At 30.5% G+C, this 24,700-nt stretch overlaps 1 protein-coding gene across 22 annotated transcripts in view; it reads left to right on the plus strand.

Moving 5' to 3' along the window:
• Positions 1-24,700, plus strand: part of LOC126858910 (CUGBP Elav-like family member 2) — a 507,709-nt gene that overhangs the window by 416,142 nt on the left and 66,867 nt on the right. For 20 of the 22 annotated variants that reach the window (XM_050609620.1, XM_050609624.1, XM_050609617.1 and 17 more), the window contains one exon: positions 24,276-24,320. The exons of the other annotated variants lie outside the window; for them this stretch is intronic. In XM_050609620.1, coding sequence (XP_050465577.1) covers positions 24,276-24,320 — 45 coding nt within the window. The remainder of the gene's footprint in view (positions 1-24,275; positions 24,321-24,700) is intronic. 22 annotated transcript variants of the gene reach the window in all.

Here is a 24,700-nt window from a genome sequence, read left to right on the forward strand (position 1 = left end):
TGAGAAAAAGCGAGAAAGAGAGAGAGAGAGAGAGAGAGAGAGAGAGAGAAAGAAATCAGAATAAAAAAATTTAAAAAAACATTTTGTGTTATCCACATGCATACATATATGTACAAAAGAGAAAGAGAAGCCGGTAGTGGAAACAAAAATAACTTTCTTCTTTATTCGACGCCGTCCAGTCTCGTGAGTAGAGTTTTAAAATATTCAGAATAACCCTAGAGTCAGTTGACTGGATATTAACGATCAATATCAATGGCATGGTCTACTGAATGTTTACTAAAATTTTTACTAAAATTTGAGATACATTGATTATATTGAATTTAAAAGAAGAACGACTGAGAGGAGGACAAAGAGGAAAAGCGAGAAAGAATATCGGTAAGCCGCTATATTCGATACATTCGATACCTGATATATTCGATAATTCACGTTAATAATACAGTCTGTTTGTTCGATCGCACATATGCAGATATATAAATGATGCGTGTACAGTTATATTGCTATGATAACACGAGTCACGCTATGACACCTTCCGCGAAATAACGATAATCGATGCAGCCTTTGCACGAATATTACGGTGACTTCTCTTATTTCACAATACCTGTCACTTTCGACAAGACAATCTTCGAATGCTGATATCGTGTATCGTATATTATATATTTCATTTAAATGAGAAGTTAAAGCGGATAGCTGTGTTCGCAATAAATTAAGCGGCGAAAAATTAGCATTGAAGAATCGTCTCAATCTCCTCAAAATTTTCTTTCATATTTTGCTCTGTTACGTGTAATTGAAGGCAAATAAATAATTTCATTTATCATATATTACACAATAGATTAATTCTAAAGAATTATAAAAAGATTAATAAATTGATGTGTTATATTAACTGTTTGTATTTGACATAGTTATATTTTATCTTTATAACAAAAAAAATTAAGGAAACTGATATTTCTAAAAATTATTTGATGAAAATTTATGATAAAATCTATTTATTTACAAAATTTTACATTTAACTATAAATACAACACAAAGCAATAAAACAAATCTCAAATACATTTTGCTGGTACAAATAAATAGTAATAACATGAGACATATTTTTTTGAAGCATATGTACAGATAATATTAAAGACATTGATTTATAAAAAAATTTGTTATTATACTTTTTTGTATATATCACATATAAACAGCATAAAATTTTAATCGGCATCATATCAAGAGTATAATTTTCAAGTAAAGTAAACATAAATACTTTATATCCTGCAGCTAAAAGCTATACAACTGTAAAGTTCAGATAACGAAAAATATATTTTACGCTCATTATTAACGAATATAAAGTATAAATTATCATCCAATTTGCATGAATAAATAGCGACAATTTAATCTGCAGTTTTTGATTTATTGACATATGGATTTCATCAGGTATATGATTTAATGAAGCGCGACTACCTGCTATTAAATCCAATGTTTACTGTATGCAATCGATATATTTTAATTAAAATGACATGATTTTGTCGCCGTGGTAAAAAAAGACAGTCTTAGATATTGGCGAATGCCCAGCAAGTAGCTAAAAATAAATCACTGTTGATCGTAAAGCGACAAAGACATCCAAATTGAACCGCTCTGTTTTTTTACTTAATGTCTTTTAAAGATGAAGAGGAGAAAAATAAGAAAGACGCGAATAATAACACGCGAACGGAAAAAGACTTGACCCATATTTCCGTCTTAAATAACATCAACAAATAACCTGTCAGTTTTTCAATTAATGCATTCATCATGCATTTCTATGCCATGAAATCGATTTTTGTTATTGACTCTTTAGTCTCATATTTGCCAAAAAAAATATATATATATTGAAAAAAACATTTAAATATTAAAAATAAGTTTTATTGAGTGATGAAATAAGTTTTACTTTTATCAAATATTAAGCTGACTCTTAATTAAAAACATGTAGTGCAGAAAATGAAAATATTAAAAGAATTACAAAGTTATTGCAATACTTGCTTACATATCAATTGTCCCTAAGAAAGTTGGATTATAATTCACTAGATTAGAACGGATTGCAAAATTGTCGCGATTGTAGAATTCGCAATTAATAAAAAATGCCATACTTTAAAAGAATGAATTCTTACGTTATTTGTTGCAAAAACAAAACGAGGACTATGATATATTTTACATAAATTTAATTAATTAAAAAACAAGATCAGAAATCTTTCACGTGACATAAATCCAGGATAGTCATCCAATTCGCCTCGTTCGATAATTCAAAGGAAGACGTGAAAATTGAATCATAAAACGTACTGAGCGTCAGAATGAAGATACGTGGGATGTGTACATAAACGCGGCGAGGTGACAAAGTCGTAAACCGAATAATTAACTTCTCCGCTCCTTCTCTTTTTATCTCTCCGTCGCGTTTCGCTCGCATGTTGGAAAGAAAGTACGAGAGTTATGATGGGATCCGAGCATATATAATTTGTCGCCAATTAAACGATTCCTATCTCGTACCTTCTTTCTCGCTCTTTCCCTCGGCGTCTTCCTACGAGGCCGAATATGATTGTTGGCTCAGAAAAACGAAGTCATCGACCGTCTGATGCGGGCGCGAAGAACCGGAAGCGCTTCCACTTCGCAGAGGCGAACGTCGTAATCGCATAACGACATCGTATGATTCTCCGGGGCGCTAACGAACACCCTCTATACCCACCCCTCGACCTGCCATTACCCTGTGCGCGCTGCAGTAACAAAAAATAATGGACGTCATTATCGGTCCGAGATAATGGTCGCGGATGAAGAGGAGAAAGAGAGGAAGAGGAGGAGAAGCGAAACGACAATCGACGGATGGATGTGAGGAAAAAGGAAAATGTTGATCGGTGAAAACGCGCCATGCCAACGACAATCGTGTGCCTTTTCTGGGATCGTTTCGATTTTTTGCCGGACTGCATTCGTGCACATCGTGAAATTCTTAATTAACATAGCTAAGTGTGGAAAAGGACAGCGTCTGCGATTTTTGGAATTTTTTTCGGTAGGCAGGACTATTTTGTCTATTAAATGCATAACGCGCCTAAAAGTTACGAATTTAGGAAATTTATGAGAAAAAAAATTATATATTATATTTTAAGGATTTAGTTTGCTTATGTCTGACATATAATCATACATATTTAAATTGAAAATTTGTGCAAGTTACTGTAATGTTGTATTAAAAATTAACTTCTCTAAATATATTTTACAATACAAATTCGCACTTTATAAAGCAATTTCGTGGAAACAAAGAACAAATCAAATTCTGATATACATGAATTTTAAATATAATTAATAAAAAATATTTATATTCTAATTATAATTGCATAGTATTTGTGTTTTTTGTATTAATTAGATTAATTTCAATTTAAGCTTATTAAATTATCGCAAAGATATACCATGGTATAAACTTTAATTTTTTTATTAAAAGTTTAGTTAAATATATATTTTATTTTAAACGAGGAATACGCAATAAAGTACGCAGCTGAGATAAAGCTTGCTAATATGGTATTTAAAAAGTTCTTTCCAATTTTCGTGCAAATGTGAAAAGTCAATACATCACTTTGCGATCTATTGTTCAACGTAACAATTTATAATAACTTGCATCTTTTTGCTTTCAATGTCTGTACCACAGCAAAATAGAAAAAATTATACGCATAAGAATTAATTGTTGGTATTTATCAAGAAAGCTGACACGGATTGCAAGCGTTCCGAGCGGAATTGCAAGACGTGGTAGCGTAAAGTTTCGCGGGTTGGCCGACAGACGGTCTAACGAGTGCGGAAAAAAAGAAAAACACGCGGAAAGCAGCGGAAGAAGAAACGCAGAAGAATTCGATTTGCGTTGCGATGCTGCACGGGCAGCAACCGCTAGCTCGATTATCGTCGCGAAAACGTCACGCGGCCGCGCGCGTGCAGCCGCGGGCTAAATTGCATCCCATTTCTCAGCAACTTTTTCAATTTGTCGCGACTCGAGCAACTAATTACTAGCCGAAATGACTTTCGTCTCACCGCGAACGGTGGCTTTAGCGTCCACGACAAGGACGGTGTCGCGGCGCGCCTGGACGAGCGACTTTTCGAATACGAGATCGCCGATCTCGGCGTGACGTATTGCATGATGTGGCCACGTGTGAGTGACATGTTTGATGTGAAATCAATAAAGAAGCAAGAAAAAGAGACAAAAGAGGGAATTTCGCGAAGCGACAGTTAATGTATTTACTGAAGCAGGCAATGAGCAAAGAGAGAGAGAGAGAGAGAGAGATTTTAATCGAACCGCGGCACGGCAATAGCGCTCTCAGATGCTGATACTGTTATCAACGGAATCGTTATATGTGTATGATATTAATTTGCCCATTTTTTTGAAAATTAATCTCTTGCAATATTGCTTTGTTCAGAGCTAAAGCTCATGGAAAAATTTTCACAAGCAATTATGCGAATTGAGGAAAAAATGTGTGAAAATAGGAAGAAATATCAGATATATTTTCTAAAAATAAAAAATAAGGAGATATCTTTATTGAAATAATCTTAAGTGATTTTTACATTTAAATAATGATAAAAAAAAAAGAAAAGAAAACAAGTCTTATTAATGCGCTAATATCATTATTTAAGAAGTATAGGACAAACTTAAGAAATATTAGCTATATTATCTCTCTCATAAATTGCATTATTATATATGTTTATTTTTACGCGCTGTTATAATAGCTGCAATCTTGACTGATTTCCATGTTTCGTTGTTTTTAGTGCAGTTATTTTCGTACACAACTTGTTTTATTCAAGATATTATTGAAAATTATTTATTTGAACATAAGATACGAGAAAACTACAGGAAATATTTATTTATTTTCATGCTTTTATACTATCATTTATTTATACTATCATTATTGTATATTTTACGGATTCTTTTCCGATCAAAAATATCCTTTCTAGTTTAAATATATTATCAAACCAACTTTTTTTAAAAAAGATAAAAACGTCAAATACATAAAAGGTATTCAATTTTGCAAGAAATAAAAGTTTAAAAAAGAAGCCAAAAATAAAGATTTATTGATATTGGCATTTGTTATAATAAAATAAAAGTTTGTCACTCCGGTTGATGTATAATAGCGGAATTGAAATTTCATACATTGATCTGTAACATACAAATGTAAAGATTCAAATTACAGCAACGCAAAATAATATTTTGACAAATTATTATTGTATATATCGAATTTTCTATATTCGATATATAATAATAAGCAGATCTAATAAAATTATTATTATATCTAATAAAATTATTTTATAAATTTTTAAATGCGCACGACTATTTTTTTTAAGTATAAATTTTTATAGGATTATAGATTTTATATAAAAGTTTGTAATTATTTGTTTTAAATTATTGAAATATAGAAACCAAATTAATACACGTGCTATGTGATAACGCCTATGTGATTAATAACAAGTAATAAATTATTCATCCCAGGATTGCTCCAATGCCTCTTAGACTATCTCCTTCTGTCAGATTGTCAGGATCCATCTCAGGATTATTATGATTGCATTTACTCGTGAAAAGTTTATACAGTTCATTTTATTATAGTTATATTACATTTTATTGCAGTTCATTACGCGGCATGATAAAAAAGAATTGCGACATTTTGCTCGGTACTTCCAAATTCACGATAAAAACGGACGCATGACACTTTGCTCATCATTTCCAAATTCACGATAAAACGAGTGCGCGACATTTTGTATTCACTGAGTATTATCCAGCAATGTCTCAATGAAATATGTCAGTCTATTAACATCGAAAGTGCAATTGTCAACGACAAGTGCGGAAGGAAATATTGATAAAACAAGTCTTTATAAGGTTTAAAAAATCATTTACCACGTTTGGGTACTTAGCTTCCTCTTTAGGATAGATCTTTCGGGTCCTGAACTCTTCCACTAATGTCAATGTGCACCCATTGAGAGAGTATCGAAGATTTGCAGAGCAAAAAACCGATGTGTGTTGCATGTGATAAAATATATTTTAAATATATTTTTAAAAAAATCAGAAGCGCCGATTAATTTTGCCTTGCTGTTACGAAATATTTTTTTAATTATAAAATAAAATACATATATTGTAAAATTATAAAATATATTATGTCGCAAGATATATGTGAATGCCGAATGTTTTATTCAATGTCTCATTATTAATAAATGCCCGATACATGCATTATTCAAATCATTATTCGATCGATTGTTCTAGATTGGAATGTGTAATATTTATAATTCCTATTCTTTATTATTTCTGTAACATATACGTATTGATTAGCACTGTCAGACTACTCATTTAAGAATTAAAATTATTGATGATTCATGATTTAATTAAAATTAAAATCATATAATTACATAGTTCTTTTAACTCTTTAAGCTATGATGATTTGAAATATGTTACAAAAAATCACAGTGTAAACAAAAAGCGTCTTCTTTTCAAGATAAATTGAAATATCATTTTAGCGTGGTCTAAGGGTCTAATATCTTGTTTACTTTGCAATATTCTGAAAGTATCACTAGCTGCTATAAGAAATTGAAATGCGAAAGAAATGATGCGCTATAATACGCGAGATATTTCAGTGACTCGAGAAATGATGCCCTGTATGAGCATTAACTCAAGATTCTCGATATCGATGCCAAAAATGACACTTTTATCCGTTCGGTCGTCCGTTCCGGTATCGCCATTGATAAATCGCGAAGAGCAAAAATTCCGTCCCATTTCCTCGAGATGATTTTTCATCGTGAGATTTGTTGCGCCTGGTGGCACGGGATGAACGCCCTGTTCTGTCGCGCCGCGTCTTCACGCCGAGCTGGACCGCGAGATTTCTTCGCGCAAATAGAAAGAAGAGAACCGACGCTCTCCCGCTAGGCTTTACATCGTGTAATCTCGGGCTGAGTGACGCGATGACAGCAAGTACCGGATAAATTTGCTGGAAAGAAATTGGGAGAAAAGAAAAAGACCGTAAAAAAGGGAAAAGTACGCACGTGTCTCTGCGTATGAGAATGAACTGGAAATGCGGATAAACCTGAGATACTTTAGAGAAAAAAAAAAGAGAGAAAAGAATTTGTACGCGTAAATCTTCTCTACTAAAATTAATTCTCCGAGAAATGTTAAAATATACGAATTGTAAACTGACAATTATTAGAGAAATTTATTTTGTTTTTAAAAAATTGTTTTATTAAATCTGTTTAATGATAAGTAAATAGACTTAACGGTATTTTAAAAAGATGATTAGAACCAATAATTTTTTTGAATGACATTTTTTAACTGTTAACAAATTTATAAATGCTCTAGAAACTTTATATATATATTTACATCGTCGCAACTAGTATTAGAATTAACGTACAATTTTTTTGAATTAAAATGGAAACTGTATTCCATACGCGAAGCCAAATCCCAGGCCAATTATAGAACTTAACAATTATTTGGGTCGATAACTATAATCCATACGATTACTGAATATTATTGAACACTTCAGATAATTACATTAGTAATTTATGGCCTATTGTAGCGACATATATAATAATTGCAATAACAATAATCAATAATTTTGTCGTTATTCATTCGTTAACAAGCGAAGCATACTTGATTAATAATTATTGTTTTTACAATGCGTATTTATTGCGTTTTTATCCGTATTTTCTTCCGAAATAGCAGCAACCGCACATTGTTTTCTTTGTCAGATACAGAACTGAATGTAATTTCATAGAAGATACTCTGTGTTCTCGATCGATTTCTTGGTTTGTAACTAGGTCAACCTTCTCTGTAGTACTCGTGTTACGCATACATGTAGCAACACAATACAAGTGAAAACGCTAATGTAATTAGATATCTACAGTAAAACGAGTAATTTAATTGTAACCGATTATATATCGATAATTTTTGAATTCTATGAACGGAAAGTTGCGAAACGTAAAAAGTAATTCTGGAATTTATTGTTCATAAAGTTGTAATTGGATTTTTTTGATTCCACAATGGAGACTTAAATTATAAAATTATTTAAATTAAAAGAATACTACAACGAAATATGTAAAAATGGAGACTTAAATTATAAAATTATTAAAATGAAAGAATACTATAGCGAAATATGTAAAAACAAATAACAAGTTTTTTTTTAATTTTAAGTTGGTTTTTACAAGCATTGATTGACGTTCAAAAATTACAGCTTATCAGGATATATAAAATTGAAAATTAGAGTAATAGAGAGAGAAGAGCGCGATTACAGATTCATTAATAGTATCTAAACCACAGATTGTTCCAAATAATTGATCCAATAACACTGGTTAATTAAATACTGTCAATGAATTATAGAAATTAATCATATATAACTAAACATCTAAAATTGAATACCTCATCTTGTGTTTCGTGGAGAAAAATCTATGATGACCGCGTAATTCGCGTAAGTCGAGGCAAATCGAAAGCATAGAACATCCGTATGAAAGTATACTGCAACTCTCCGCGATGACAAATGAAACGCTTAAGTCAGACGCAAATGGAAATATACGGGGGATGAAATCGTTTCAGGAGAGGAATTACTTTCGCGCTTATTCGGCGGAAGGGGAAAGAGGAAGGGGGTGAGGGGAGAAGAGAGAGGAGTATCCGCGAGCAGAATTTCAGCAAAAATGTGATTCCGAAACAATTAGTCATACGACGATCCACGAATAACCGATTTGTCTCGCGACGAACACAGTCGTGATATTTGCACATGTGTGTGTTTTCGTATATGTATACGTCCCCACCTGCTCGTCGTAACCCCACAATCCAATTCTCGGGGGATATTATAACGCGTATATTATCCCGACTCGCGTCGCGAATATCTCCGCCGACCACGAAGACCGAATCCGCTCGGAGCGATACGAAATAAAGAAACTGTGATCTCCCGTATATGTGTAGGTGTGACACGGTGAGAGACAAATCTTTCTTCCTACCTGCCAGTCGCCCGCGGACCAATCCACCTCCGCTCGTGACAGGAAACTTTCAATTTCCGGATACATCGCCCCTGGACAGTATCGAATACGCGCGATACAACGTCAATTTTATTGAGCGTTCTTCCTTGAGCCTGCAGGCAATCGATTTTTTTTTTTCTCAAGATCACTCGATCTCTCATAACTTTTCGATCTATACGTGAATGTAAGACATTTGCTTTGTATATTTTTGTACTCTTCTTTATTATATCCTGAAATTATTTGATTATAATATGACTCGCGATGAATCATTAGTATAATTATACTACAAGAAAGAAAAAAGAGAGAGAAGAAAAAGATAGAAAAGAAAAAAAAGATATATATTCTTTTAAGGTACATTAATATGTGTATAACATGCATATTTTGCATGCATCGTGTATGATATGTGATATGATTTGCATCAAATCGGTGAAATTCGGTATATTGAATAAAATGTCTGTTTAACAAAACGTTCAGTCAACAGACGTTTATCCGACAAAAATTTTCAACAAACGCCGAGAAAAGCATTTTCAACGAAATATCGTAACGCAATGCTATTATTGTTCTATAAGCAGCAACACTATACGGATCATGTTTACTTGCTATTTATATATACATATATATATATATATATATGCACAATTTAGATATACGCGATCACTGTACATATATAACTGGTTTATTCTTGATGAAGCTGCATCGTATCGATTATGTGCACAGACCAAAAATGATGAGGATTATTACAAACGAGCTCTCAGATTCCAAATCCATCGATAATTGGAACGAATTCATATCGCTTATTCGGCATAGAATGTTCGTAACAACTAATTAGCTATTAATAGGGTGACTTAATTGCTTAAAATATCACGAGAATATTGATTATATTTACCAAACATACAAAATATACAAAATATACAAATATAGAAAAACTTTATCTTTCTTACTATCTCATAATCTATAAACAATTCGATACTGAATTGATTAAACAAGTCTGTAAAACTAATTCTTTTTGCGTGGTTTTAACTCTCGACAGGTATCTTTATTTGATTTTAGGTTGTAGTTTATGAATTTGAAATCCGATTTTATCTAACATGTAAGGATTTTTAGTCACTTTAATAAAAAAACTGTAAACTTTATTTATGTAAATATTAAAAAGTATTATAAATATTCTTATCTATTATATATTTTTATATATTATACTATATTATTATATATTACTATTAATATTAAATATTAATATTATTATATATAATATATTATATTATATTAATATTATATTAAAAATTAATATTACCAAAATTGAATAATGACCCAAAAATTGTACGTGTTAGAAAAAAAAAAGAATTTGGTATTTGAAATCAGTATAAAAAAAAATCATTCAAAAGCGCCAAATCTTCGCAGATTTGTGTTATCTTAATTTGTCCGATAACTTAATAAAATCATAATTAAATTATTTAGGGTCGCGAATGTTACTCATTAGCTTTTTAACTACAATTAATGAATTATATTACTAAGAATATTTTAAATAATAACATATATATATCATTACTAAGCAGCATAATTACTAAGAAACGTAATAATTTACATTTACATCTTGACTATGCTAAATTACTGAAGCGGTTATAATAATCTTTGCAGTAGTTATAAAATGCAGTATGTTATAAAATAAAATCAAGCGTCTTATCTTTTAACATCACAAAAAGTTACAGTCGCTATTGTCTTCGACGGCTTTACTTACCCCATTTGCAGCCCTATTGCACTCCTCGCATCTCGTCTGACAATCGGGAGTCTTCGATCGTGGAAAAAAAAAAAAAAAGGAAAAACAGGAAAAGCAGGGACATATCGCGCGTGTCGTCGTAAAGATATTTCGTGGACAGTGAAAAAGCGCACGTTTAGAAGATCCGGGATGGCGAAAGAAAAGCGCGAGGGGGTTGATCCGCCGGAATGGGACACCAGAGGGATGACCCGATGGCGCTCGGGGACGTACAGGCAGAGGGCGTGTTGCCAACTGCACTTTCGCAGCGGCGTTCTTCAAATCGATTCCCATTTCCCTGAGAAATGCGACACGCTGACGGAAACGCCCGCCCATGCCGGATAGAAACGCGAAATGGAAATTGATAGCGCGAGCGAGAAACGAGCCGGCGCTCGTTTCTGCGAAAGTCATCGCGAGGGTAATCAATTGCAATTGTATTCCACGAGCGCAAGATTGCGTGATCGTGAGTTTCTTGAATTTTTGTGTAAGAGTCGCAAGAATGATGCGCTGTACACAGCATATGACAGAATCATTTCAAATTTGAATTTATAATAAATGATATGCGTTTACAAAGAGAGAGAGAGAGAGAGAAACAAATAAAGATGTAGAATGTATAAAAGCGAAGAAATGAACAAATAACATATAAAACAAAATTCTCTAATAAATTATAAATTTTTTAAAGGTTTTTATGTACATATCGCCTAATTAGCAAATCAAAAATGCTAATTTAATTCCATTCAATTGTTCTATGACATCTTTCAAATTTAAAAAAATTATATTGTAGGTTTGTGTGTTTCCTGAAATATATATATATATAATTTTAATAAGTACTTTAATAAGCGACCGAGACTAGCTAAAGACACTTTTATGCTTAATTGATATTGTTAAGTATATTATATATGTATAACATGAGAAAAAGAGATAGAGAGAAAGATTGTAGAAAATAGGCAATTGAATTTTTGGACTTTTCCTTCTGCCGGATTGCATCGGAAATAAACAAAGAAATTTTTATTTATTTTAGATGATTGCCTCTATGAAGAAAAAAAGAAAGAGAGAAACATTCAAATGCTCCATGCAAATACGAAAAAATATATTTTTCTTAATTTTAATATTTGTTTAACATTATATTCGATTACTTATTAATTATTATATGCTATATTATAATTCTACGTCATTATCGCGTCATTATCATAAGAATATGATAGAGATATAATATACCACATATTTATAAAATATTATTAAAGTATTCAAATATATAAATGTTACATCTGTTCTTTAATTCATAAAAATCATTAATCTGACAAGAAGATCATTGCAATGCATCTATAAATCACAAAATGATTTAGATATATGCAAAATCACGTGTCGAGAGAAAAGAGATAAATGATTTGTTTATTGCTCGCACAGATACGTTCCTTTGTTAAATAATCATATCTAGATCACTGACGAAAACCGGTTGATCATACAATGCTGGAGTAAATTTGTATCAAGTAAACAAACGTCAGTCACGCATAAATGATCGCGTGTCGTTGCGCAACACGCGCGCACACCCACGTGTATCAATCACGCCTAGTTTACCGAATGCCAGCTTGCCAAGTAATTTAATCACTTTTAGTGCCCCATTGGTATTCCGGAAAATCCGGGCAATCGACTCTGCAACAAACTCCAATCGTTGGACGTTAAATTATAGCTCATAACCGTTGTGCGGGGAGATTGGTTTTCTCGCCGAAAATCGAAAATAGTAAAATTTTACTTTTTTATTTTGCTGGAATAAACAATCGGATCCAGAATCATATTTTTGAAGAAAAATTATGATGTATATGTATCTGTGATATCGTTCAGCAATATCATTGTTTTTCTCTTTAGAACGACGATTTTTTTTTTTAATTTTACCATAAATGGTATTTAAGAAGATTTTAATTTCTCTAGGATAGAAAAATTGTCGAAATAAAATATAAAGGAAAACAAAATTATTTAGAGTAGCGAAAATCGTGCGAAAAACATTTCAACTTTAAAATGCAGTTTTTTACTTACATTTTTATTTTAGAAGAAAATAAAAATTAAATTCCATAAAATAACTATTATATGAAGACTAATCAATATAATAACTGCGCTTCACTTGACGTGCAAGTAAACTTGGACTCCATTCTGTAAAGTCCCCGAGGTAAAGCGGATTTATATTCGAATATATCATTCGCAGGTATCGTTTAATTTCCGTCTGTTCAATACGAGAGAGCCGAGTAAAGCCACGAAATCGAGTGTGTACGAATCGATCCGTCGAACTTACAAACCGCTCGACAAAACGCGTGCATTCGCTAATTTTTCATGAAAAGAGATCAAGCTTTCCGGACGGGCGACTCGACGAAAGCCGGCGTCACGGGCGACGGAAATGAAGACGAGAGATCGTACGGCGGATAAGTCGCGAAAACTCTCGAAAACTCACGGCCACGGCAATAACTGAAAGAGCTCTCTCCCCAAAGGAAGCCGCGCAACGGAAATTGAATGACGACGCGTCGTTTACAACTCGCACCGGAAACTGTCGGTGTTCGTCCGGGGTTTCCGGTCGCGATAACGATGACGCCGTCATCGTGTTGCGATAAAAATTTATGCATTCTCCGCGACTGGCAGTGAAATACGTCTGGACGATAGCGACGCATCAAATGCGATAATGTATCATTTTCCGCGTGTAATCGCGCATAAGTAAAATATTTTGATCTTTAAGATTACTTGAAACATCTTTCGAAATTTGATGATTAATAATTGTGTAATTAAATCAATAATGAGGATGAGAATAATCAAAAGTATCGAAATTGTATAGATGATTGTTAGCAGACATACGATATTAATGTTTTTATGTATATGCATATAAATGTCTATGTAGATTATTGATCAGTTAGCAGTTTTAATTTTGAACTCAATGGTTATAGGGTCTAGTTGAAGGTAATATTTAACCAGACAATTTGATTGATTATTCAGTAGATATTTAAATAACTGTTTATGCCAAATTTCATTTAGCAAATATTTAAATAAATTTACTTCGCAAATGCATATTTATGTTTCGCAATAATTCGTGCGCTATATATGATTTATCGTGCATTTTGGCTGAAAATCGTTTCTGTTATTTGTTAACGGAGAATTTATTTCATATAACATATAAACACACAATGCTGCAAAAAGTTAAAAAGTCCACTTTTCGTAAAATGTCTAAATTGATGATCTATAATCTATATTGATGTTTATCTACATTTCTCTGGCAAGGCAGGTTACATTACCAAACAACCATTACTCATAAATTTGATGGGCATGTTTGCTGCTATTATAGCGTCCACCAACATTTTATTCTTTTTTATTCCGGTATGACGCTTCGCCGATTTTCTCGTATTTCATTCCTCCCTTCATTGAGAACATCGGTTTCATTCTGTCAACACGCTCATCGTCGGTCAAAAAATAATCTCTTACTTGTTACAAAAAAATTAATGTTTTATCATACGCAGCATTCCAATACGCAATAAGAACTCAGCTCTTGAAAAAAATTTAGAATTAACTTTACCATAAAATGCGTTTTAATAACGTTAAAATTATAAAAGTTTATTAATTTAACAGATACGATCACTTCACGAAACATTTAAATCAATAAAATTGATTCTTTCTATTTCAAGTCATTGAGAACGTTTGTTACAACTATATACTATATATTGTGAGATTAATTTAAGAGAAATTAATTATTTTTGTGAAACAGTTTTATATAAATGATTATCATATAATTTTGTTGCGATGAGGTTAAATTATTAAACATATCTGAAAAACATATAGTTGAAATATATATTTGTTTTCAAATAGAATTAATCTAAAATTTATTGTTTTTATTTGAAAATATCAAGCTTTATATACGCCTTCATATATTATTTATCTTTTTCATTCATTACATTGCTTATTAACACATATTATCGATGATAAAATATATTTGCTTATGATAAAAGAACTTATATATAACTATATTAAAAATTAACTCAGTTTTTTTTGCAAGACAATTGTATCAATTATTACATATTTTGGTTATCTTGAAAGTTAATTTTCTATATGTATCTCTTTCTATAGATAGAACCGCAAAAATGCAAAGAATTGAATGAACTGTGGTTGAAGATAAACGTTCATGAAATGACATTGATGAAACCGGCCTTGAAAGACAGAATTACCAAACGCGGCCATGAATTTGATAAGCATGTTTGCTCCCATCGCGCAAAATCGACCAGAAATTGATCTTTTCTCATTCCAAGCTGCCACGCCACCGGCGCTCTCGTATTTCATGTTTCCCTTCATTGAGAACATCGGTTTCGTCGTGTCGCGGCACCCATCCTTTTCGCCAAGCGTCGGTTCGCGCGGGTGCACGTGGCGGCCGCATTTTTTCTCTTCTCGCTCCGTCCTCGCTAAAATTCATGCAGATTTTTCACGAGGCCCCCTCCACCGTGCGTGCTCGCGCTCGCGCGTCCGCCATCCGCCGGGGAAAAAAAAAATAAAAAATAAAAAAAACAGCAGCTCTCCAGACCAGCCACTCTTTCCCCGCCAGCCCCTCGTCGCGCCCTTTTTTCATTCTGTCGACGCTGCCCGACGTGGCGGTACGTGAAACGAATTTATAACTGGCGATACGACGGCCGAGCCCTTGAGTCGAATACGTCGATTTTAATACCCGCTACCCCTACGCCGCGCATCCAAACCATCCCGCCTACGCGCCCTTGTCACTTTCGAGGCAACCCCTCGAATGTCAAAGCGCACCCCGGCCGATCGGCTTTTACCGTGTGGATATTGAATTTATACCGCACGGTCGAGAGAACTAGTGAGAAATATGCGGGCAGGGATGAACAAAAGCGAATTTTTCTTGGCGATCGGGTTGCGCCGCTATTGCCGATAGTATTCCAACTGACAATTTTATATTTTGCAATAAGTATTTTACATATGTGACTCTTCACTGCGTTAAGTAGATAAAAAAAATATGAATTTATCGTATCCCTTTGAATCCTCATATTATTATTTGCAATCTATCAAATATTAAAAGAATATTTGTATAAAACAAAATAAATAACATATTCGAGTTTGATATGAAAAGAAATTTTCTGAAAAATACAGCAAACACATGTGCAAGTACATGTGCATCTTTTTTTCAAAAAACTGTTAATAAAACAAATAATTATATATATATTTTATATATATATATATTTTTTTTTATTCATTTCCCAATTATTAAAGCATCTCTTGTGAAATTTTTAAAATCTTATATACTACCTTATACTTAGTCATATCAAGCAAATATATAATTATAACGTATATAAAAGTATATATATTATTCATAAATTATTTTTAATTATTTTTTTTTAGAGAATTGATATGTATGTGTTAAAAGTTCTGCAAACGATGAATGGTTCGCTACATTGTTGAAACAATACTCGATTTATTTTATATAGAGCACAGACAGAAGCTATAAATAAATATGAAACATAAAACCGCACCTGTGCGCGCATCCCATATACTTCAGATTCAATAAAATATTTGTATCAATTAATAATTTTCTCAAAACAAATAATTTTAGATAATATAAAATTTTTAGAAATAATTTTATTCTACGCTACAACGTGCTTATAAGTGCATACAAATTGCGTTCAAAATGATAAAGATTCACAAAAAGTAAATTAATTAACACTTATGTAAAAAGAATCATTCTTGTAAATATTTAATTGTTTCATTTTTTAAATCACGATTTTTTATAATATTTAACAATAATATAAAAAATATAATAATTTAAAATTTATAAAATACATAATATATACACAATAATATGTAAAAATAAATATTATAAAACTTAATCTAAAAAAAAAAAAAGTTTAACAAAAATTGTATTATATTTTTTGATAAAATTTAAAAATTAAAAATACAAAGAAAAATTAAAAATACAAAGAAATTATAAAAAATTGCTAGAAAATCGTTTATACGACTCTTGATGCTATCAATCTACTTTTAGAATAATTTTAAATATTTCAGCAAATATCAGAAGAACTCGCTGTCCGTACAAATATCATGAAAGCTATTTCCACCCTCGTACTAAAAACAAGCCGTGGAGATTAAAAGTCGCAAAAGTTCGAGTCAGCAAGCGGCGAAACTGGGGAACTGCCACTTTTGTAGTTTCGTCGACGATTAAAGTACAAGAAAGAAATCGATATCAAAATGGTGGTAGATTTTACGCCAGCCAAGGTAAAGACGCTAAAAAGAAAGAAAAGGAACAGAAAGAGCATTCTTTTTAAAGCGTGACGACGCGTAAAAGGGAATGGTATAACATTAAAAAAAAAAATTTGTTGAAAACTTGAAAACACAGAAATCAGGACCATCATCCATCATTTCCATTCTCGCACACGATGGTTATAAAAACTATCTTCCACGACAATGGTCTCGAGATTAAAAGTCACAAAATCGGAGTCAGTAAGCGTCGCGCGATGCACGGTACCACACTGACAGGAAAGCGAAAATGCTACTTTTGCAGTCCGGACGCGACCGCGACCTAAGGAGGATAAAGGAGCTTTAGCATATCCTGGAAATGAGCGGGACACGAGAATACGTAAGCAGCAATGTAACTTTAAATCGAGTTCCTCCCCTTCACTTGAAAAAAAAGGAGCACATGGGTCAAATCTATTTCGTAATTGTAATATAATTTAAGAAATTCAATCTTTCAAAAAGAACGATATAACAGCGGAATAAATTGTTTTATGTTACATCTAGTATAAAACAAAATTTATTTTTTTAAATTACTGTTGATCAAAAGAGATCTAGATATCAATACATTATTAAATAAATAATAAAGTTTTTCGATATTTTCTTATATATGTATATAATAGTTATCTTTTATAAAAAAAGTAGATATTTTTGAAATCAATTTATAGCAATTCAATTTAATTTGACATGCAAGTTTGGTTATGATATAAAGCAATTTTATATCATTTGCTAAGAATATTTCAAAAATTCTTATTGATATAGAAGGATTAAAACATATGAAGATAAAAGGTCCCCGACTTAGAAAAAAAAATTTTCGGGAAAGAAACTTGCACTTTTTTTCCAAATGGGGATGAACGCCAGGAAGAATTCACGAGTGTAACTTCAACTAGCTATCGGCTCCTTCTTTTGCGTGAAAACTGCGCGGAACTTTATTTCTTGGGAAGAGCCTAGATTAAAAAAAATCGAGAATTGCAGCCCGTCAGGAGGAGATTGCACATTTAGAAGGCCGAAAGCCGATTACGCTTCACCTATTCTAGATATTTTATTATTCCAAGAAAATGCTGGGGGGAACATTTAGACCCGAGGGATCTCATTTAATTTCTCTTCGCCAGATATCGCGGTATCGTTCCGCGCTTTTCCAGATTTCTTCCCAACGTTTTCGTGTTACGGAAACTCGCACTTACCGAATTACTCTGTAAAAATCCTGCCGAGAAGACGAAGTCTTTATTTTATTTCTCGCCTGGGAGTCGAACCATCCGTCGACTTTAAGCGGGATTGCTGTGCACAAAATTACCGAATCGGCCGCAATATAAAGGTACGATGCGCAGAAAGCACTAAACTCAAACACGCCACGCGCTTAGCATAGATATGAATTTCATGCTGGCTCTTATAGTGCGATACGAGAGATTCTTTCGCGTTCGAAGTATCGAGGAGATTCACAAATAGAATATTCTGAATTCTCTTGCCACGAGATATCGTGCAATTCCGAATGAGATGTATCTCCTTATTCTCAGGCAAAATTCTTTTTACGCTATATTTTTCAATTGTCCCAACATCACAAACCATTTCTTTCTTTGTATTTTTACAGCTCACAAGTAAGCCGCTTCATACTTGATCGAAATATGTATATAATTTTTTATCGATGTTAACTGTACTTATATTATCTAAATATAATAGTCTAAATATTAGTCTATATATTTATCTAATATTATATAATCTTAAAACGTGAATTTAGGCTTTATATGGTGCATTTTTATCTTATTTAACAGTTTGACAGAATTTTAAAAAGACATGTCTCTGTCATATACATATCGTCTAAAGACTTATCTATATATTATATAACAATAGAAGCTTACAAATATATTTAAATAGAATATTTCAAAACCATCAGATGCGATTTTAATAAATTTTTTTATTTATTCACAATTGGATTTTCAAGTCGATTTGTCTTTATCGAAAATGTAGAGGAAAATCATTATTTTTTGAAAATTTCCAATTTTCCTTTATCGTATATTTTTGTAATTAATCTCAAATTGAAATTATATAAGGTAAATTCTCTATCAGATATTTAAAAAATGTCATTTTATTAAACTTTTGACACATGCGCTACAAAGTTTAATTTATGAAAAGTCATTCTTTTTCAATCAAGTTTATAATTCAAAAGTTATTGATGCCTTGATTATTTGCTAAGAATTTTCGCTAAAAACTTTTGCTTGTCTGCGAATTGATTAGAAAATTTATCATTAAAAAGATATCCACAAACAAATTTTTGAAACATTTGTCTAAAGATAATTAATAATGCATCAATCAATCATTTTTTCATTATTTTCTAATGCTAAAAGAGATGAATAGTTTATAAATTTACCTATGTAAATATTATATTTTAAAAACGTATGGATTTCTAAAATGTGAATAATTTAAAGAAAATTGACACTTAGCTCTTTTTATAATAAATATTATCCATTTATTTGTCAGGTTAAAGCGTTCACGAAGATTCAAAGATAGTTTGTAGACGATAATTATGTGACTAGTTTTTGGTGCAAGCGTTCCGCTAGTTGACTTAAGAGACCGTCTAGTAGGCATCTCTCCAAGCAACATAGTCGTGCGATCCAGCGCTCTATATTTACGAGCGTGTAAAATATCCTTGATCTATTGAATCATTTAATTCATGTTGCCAGATCACGCCTTGAATTAATGAGAAATTTTATAACAACATATTTTGAGTAAATTATATAATGTGTTTGTCATGTGGATTGTTACATTGTACAATTTGTGAATAATTATAAAAATAAAAAATCTGCTGTATATGTTTTTAAAAAACTTTTCTAAAGGACATTTTATGCATATGTGACGTTACAGGATTATTGACAGAGAAAGCTACTTACTAATAATAAGCAAATTCCTCCCTTTTATGATATATTTATATATGTGTCTCTTCATAAACTCTTCAAAAAACAGATGATTAGACGAGTATGTATTTCAAAATTAAATTTGCATACACGAATCTGTCTTATTATTAGTCCATCAATTTCGAAGTAATTGATCCACAAAATTCATGAAACTGTAATAATACATAACGTTCTATGAATATAAATTTTCTTTTTTTTTTTGAATGAATATAAATCTTCTTTTTTTTAATATAATAATATTAGTTTTAAGAAAGTATTAATGAATTTATCTATACCAAACAAAATAATATAAAATAGAATATTTTATTGCTACATTTATTATTATTAATATAATTTTCACAAACTCCATATTATTTCGAAATTATACAATAATAAAAAATAATTTAACATTTAATACTCCTCCCTCTCCGCACGACACACAAATGAAGGAAGTTGTAGTACACAAATTGTGCGAAATATCAAATATATTCAAACTATATATTTAAAGCAGTGTCCGATATAATTAATATTCCAAAAAATAATTATTGCATGCAATTGAATTTTTCATTATTTTTTACAGATATCTAAATAAAAAATTACATATATCCTGAAATAAAATTTTTTTTATCTTAATTTTTATAAAATATTTATGAAAACTAGAGGTTTAATTCTTAAATTATCTAAATAATTAAAATTTTTAATAATGTTGAAATATAGTAAGTATATTTATATAACAAATTTAATTATTATGAATATTATATTAAATATTTTTAATATTTTAAAATAAAATGTAGAATATTTTATATAAATTATACAATAATAGAAAATAAATTATACTATTGCAGAGATATACCAACATTTTCCAAAAGATTAACAAATAGGTTAAATACGTTATAGATTGTTCACTTCATGGTCTGATATTTTATCGGGGTTTCTTCTTTTTCTCTTGTTTATCTTTTGCTGCTTCTTTATGGCACTCACGCGATACTTACATAATTAATTATGATCATACGAATACTAATTAGTACAATATGACAATTGCGCGGCACTCTTGATGTTAATCCCACGTGCGTGTGTGTGTGTGTGTATGTGACACGCACTTGATTATATTATGCCAGGAGAACAAATGTAAAAACTACACGGTTCATTTGGCTGTAAACATTTACACGGTCAATTTTATACGCCATTCTTCGCGGCAATGCTACCCTTTATTGCTAGCAAATATTGCTAACGAATATTGTGTACGAATATCGTAGAAAAAATTTATTATCTTACGTGATAATATAATTGAATAAATAATTAGAATTAAAGATAAAATAATTACTGGAGTAAAATATTTGAAAATATAGTTAAGTTTTTCTATTGTTCGCATGACAAATTTTGGTCTGTAAAATAAATTTTGCAAAATATATGTTTTGCCAACAAGGTACAAAGTCAAATTTAAGTAATATCTGATTGATATATTTTATAATATAAGATTAGTAATTGGAGATTTCTTTTTTATTAATTAAATGCGTTGTGACATTGTTTAACTGAGAATCGATATACTATATGTTTTGTTAATAACTGAAAAACACGAAAATGATAGCTTTACAGCTTTACAAAATACGATGCTATATTACGTGAATTTAGTTTAGACGCAATAAGTCAGGACATATATAATAAAAAGTAATATTGCAAGTATTGTATATAAGTACTATAATATAAATACTATATTTCATAATAAATAGTTATATATATATATATATATATATATATATATATATAAATTATATTTTTTATTACATAAGTGAAATAGTAAATTATCGCGTATCATCACGAATTAATCAGTTATGCGAATCAATAATAATTAATTGGAATAATGATGGGAAATAATGGAGTTTAGAAAAGTAATATAACGGAGCGACTCGCGCTGCTGCCTGCTCGCTCGAATCTTGCTACGCGAATGACAAGTGACCTTGTACACAACAGTATGCTTTACGCCGCAAGGGACAACAACACGAGCTACAATTTATTTGTTATCATTACGAAGTATTAAACACGAAGTATAAAATAAATGTATACAGAGAATATACTGTTTCTTGAATTTTGAATCTATTATTAATAAACGATCAATTAATATATTAAATTGAAAATCAATTATGTATAATTGATTAATATACGACTGACAGTTGAATACATATTGATATGCTGTTTGTTACTTTAATTGTTCGATCTTGTAATACATTGCTTTCAATTTGAAAATCATCAGTAAATTACATTTAAATCGATAAAAACTTCAAAATGTGAAATATATTCAAAACATTAAAGAAGTAATTATCACTCTAAATATCGGAATAAAACTACAAAACATTTATGATTTTTATTTCATATCTTGTTTTTATTCTTATTTCGAACAAATAATTACGCGAAATACTAATTTGGATAAATTATCATCACCGCGGTGCACTTATAAATTATTTGTTGCGAGAATTAATTAATCAAACAGATATTAACAATCGCGAACGTTATCATTACTGATCGTAGAGAATGATTGCGTTTCTTGATACTTATTGTATTTTGAAAAATAACATGGAAGCGAAGCACTTTGTGCTGTTATTTTCTCGTGCTTTGAATTTTTCATAGATTTGAATGTAATTTGCTAATAATTTTTGAATTAAGAGTGCGCAGTGATACACAGTGGATCTCAAGATCAAATGATTAAAACGAAAAGCTGTACATTAATAATTAATTCAAAATTCAAGAAACAGAATATATCGTATATGTACATTTTTTTTATACTATGTTATATAAATATTTCATAGTAACAATAAATAATCTGTTGGTATCATTTGTCTCTTGTGGCGAGTAATACGCTGTTTTTACACAAGGATCATCATATTGTCATTCGCGAGACTCGAGCGAATAGACGAGCCGCTCGGTATATTATTATATTACTTTTCGAAACGTGATCCCTCTCTGTGATTATTCTAATTATCGGTTATCAATTTTTGTAGATGATTTATTTCTGTATTAAGTGACATGTAAGATTGTCACATATTTTTGTAATGATTTATAAGCTATTAAATTCCAAAGTAATGAAAAAGGCATTATATATATATATATATATATATATATATATATATATATATATTTTATTGTTTATGAATAATACGTATATTTCATGGCATTTATGCTATGACTGTACTATGTATGCTTGCAATGTTATATATTTCCTGGTAATTTATTGCATCTTAACTCGCATAATATCGTGTGATATCAGGGAAAAAATATTATTTTCGTGTTTTTTAGCCATTAATAAAGTGAGTACATCTTGTAGATGGATTGATTCTGCTCAAATAATATCGCGACGCGTTTAATTATTAAACATAATTATTTATCACCTAATTTGATTTTTTATCAGCCATTTCACAAATTTATTTGTATGATATTGTACATATTTTGCAATATTTATTCGATGAAATCTATCATGCGAACAGCCGGAAAAATAATTACATATTTTTGGATATTACATGCAGCAGAGATATTTATTTTGATTTTATTTATATTTTATTTAATTTTTAGATAGAATAAAAGTATTTTAAAATGCAAATGTATATTATTTGTTAACAATAGAGGTGGCATTGTTGCAGCGAGTGGCGTGTGAATCTGTTTGTGCAATTTTCAAGTACCCAGAGGATTGTAGTTTCATGCAACGCGTAGTTTTCGCATTGTTTTTCCGTCACAATATAATAAAGTGCATGTCGCGTGCAATTAACATCATAAGTGCCATGTAAAAGTACTGTGTGATTATTGTATTATAATAATTAGTGCGTGCGCGATCATAATTAATCGTATAAGTGTCATGAAGAAGCAGTATAGATAAACAAAATAAATAAAAGAGAAAAAGAAAGTTTAACGATGTCAGAGACAATGATAGAGCAATTAAGTAGTGAGCAATTTGTAATTTATATAATTTATTATATTTTAGCCTTATACAATTAATTGTTGTGTATCTCCGCAATAATAATGTTTTACATTATTGTATAAAATACATATACAATATTTTCTACATTTAATTTTAAAATATTTTAAAAATATTTAATAAAATATTTATAATTAATATTTTATATAAATATTGAAATATATATATATATATATATATATATATATATATATATATTTCAACATTGTTTAAAAGATTTATGATTACTTAGATAATTTAATAAAAATTGAATCTTTATTTCTCATATTTTATAAAAATTAGTATAAAAAAATATTTTCCGGCGATCATGTACTTTTTTATTAATTATTAAATATCTGTTTAATGAAAATAACAGATAAGAAATTTATTTGCGTATAATAATTATATTTTTTAAATATTTATTGCTTTGGACACTGCTTTATATATATGACTTCGATATATTTGTATTTTACAGATCAACCTTGCGTACTACAATTCCGCCGTTACGCGTCGTAACAAGGTGAGTATTAAATTATTATTTTTTTTTTTTTATTTTAAATGATGGAATTCGGAGTAATATGAAAATTATTATGAAAATTATATTAATAATAACAGATACAGCAGTGAAATATTTTATATTAATTTATCTTATATAAGTCGCTTGATAAAAACATATATACATTTATTTGGAGAAATTATTTTAAATTTATATAGTTATGTTAAGTTATATTAAAAGAAAAGGAAAAAACTAGAAATATTTTATATTTTTATATATTTTAGCTAATTTATCTAATAAAAAATATGTATTGTAATACATTAGTTTTATTTTTATATTTCATAAGTTATCTTCTCTCTCTCTCTCTCTCTATTTCTTTCCATGTTAATCGTCAACTTGATTTC

This window comes from Cataglyphis hispanica, chromosome 2, assembly GCF_021464435.1.
Source record: "Cataglyphis hispanica isolate Lineage 1 chromosome 2, ULB_Chis1_1.0, whole genome shotgun sequence".
Taxonomy (NCBI): Eukaryota; Metazoa; Arthropoda; class Insecta; order Hymenoptera; family Formicidae; genus Cataglyphis; species Cataglyphis hispanica.